Source organism: Echinops telfairi, unplaced genomic scaffold (genome assembly GCF_000313985.2).
Source record: "Echinops telfairi isolate 266 unplaced genomic scaffold, ASM31398v2 ScPeMD7_2;HRSCAF=8, whole genome shotgun sequence".
Classification (NCBI taxonomy): domain Eukaryota; kingdom Metazoa; phylum Chordata; class Mammalia; order Afrosoricida; family Tenrecidae; genus Echinops; species Echinops telfairi.
In genome coordinates this window covers 21,811,199-21,812,635 of record NW_022103898.1, presented here as the reverse complement: position 1 = coordinate 21,812,635, position 1,437 = coordinate 21,811,199, and the positions used below count along the sequence as shown (strand labels likewise).

Genomic DNA, 1,437 nt, shown 5'->3' with positions numbered 1-1,437 from the left:
TTTTTGAGTTTTTCTTTGGCAAATAAATTGTTACCTACATTTAATAAGCAAGGTATACCATACAGGTCAGTAACTCGCTGGAAAGGAGCAAAGCCAGAAATTGAATCTAAGCAATGCTCCAGAACCTACCTGCATCATTTCTGCCCAGCTGCTGGGCTTCCCCTAACTGAGTGTTCAGCCAGTGTTTGAAAGCTGTGCTTGGAGGATGAACAGGGTTTTGGTGCCACAGAGGGAAGCGATTGTGCAGGTGGTATAGTAGTTCCGCTTTGGCCTGCTAACTGCAACGTCAGTGGTTTGAAACCACCAGCTTCTCTGGGGGAGAAAGATGAGGATCTCTACTCTGTAAAGAGCTAGTCTTGGTAACCCGCAGGGGCAATTCTACCGTGGCCTATAGGATCGCCATAAGTCATTTGATGGCAGTGGGGTTTTGTTTTGAGAAATAAGGGTGTGTAAAGCTTCAAGTTAAGAAAGACACCCTTTTCTAGAGAGTTGAGTGGAATTTCATAGTGAGAGGTGAAGCTGAAAGGTGGGTAGGGAGATGCTGCCTTCTCTAGGCTAGATGTCCTCATTGAAAGAGAACTAATCAGACATAGGAATGTCTTAGAAATGAGAAGCGAATGTTCATAAGGGGCTAGGTTACTTGCCCCGTATTAGCAAGTGCATTATGCTTTCTGACCTCACTTAATGGTGGTTGCACTTCTTAATACTCCCTTCATTTTTCATTGCAGACCCACGTCTGTCTCCTGATAGAATTTGGACCCAAATAAATATAACTCTGTACATTTATGTCACTCAGCCTTAGAGCATAGCTGTATGTGGGGCAGGCTTGATAAGATGAGTAGGAAGAACCAAACAATGATGAGTTGTTGTCGTGGAGCATGGAGTGCCTCGTTTTAAAAAAGAACTTGGGACGAGGAGCATTCAAAACCTGAGGCTAGTCACGGGAGGGTGCACGATGGGCCCGTTTGCGAATGGCATTGTAAATGCTGCTGTGTGTGTTTTTCCAGGAATATGGGACAGGTTGCTCATCAACTCCAAGCCTAACTCCAGAAAGAACTCACGTCTTCAGACTGTTCGGATAGAACGGAGTCCCTGTGAGTAGCCCCTCGGTCCTGTTTCCTCTGAGGCTCAGTTCTGCCCAGTTGAGTGTAAGTTGATGGAGGCGCTTTATGTCGTCATAAGCCAGTGACCGAGTCTCGTGGAGCAGGTTTACATGGGCCTGACACTGCTAACAGGATCGTTTTCTCCTGAGGAAAACAAATAAAAAAAGAATTTGAAAATAATTCTTGTTATTCCCTACAGGAAATATTTTAGGGGTACTGAACCCCAGATTTAATATGCATGTTCAGCAAAGCCACCCGGGTTTATTAAACTGGACACGACTCCTTAGAACACAACCTAACAAGGAGTCCTGGTGGCATAAAAGTTAAGCACTGG

General features: G+C 45.0%; 1 protein-coding gene across 1 annotated transcript in view; it reads left to right on the top strand.

The window, feature by feature from the left end:
* NOPCHAP1 (NOP protein chaperone 1) overlaps positions 1-1,437 on the top strand; it is a 14,630-nt gene that overhangs the window by 2,197 nt on the left and 10,996 nt on the right. The window contains exon 2 of the mRNA XM_004700337.2: positions 1,008-1,094. Coding sequence (XP_004700394.1) covers positions 1,008-1,094 — 87 coding nt within the window. The remainder of the gene's footprint in view (positions 1-1,007; positions 1,095-1,437) is intronic.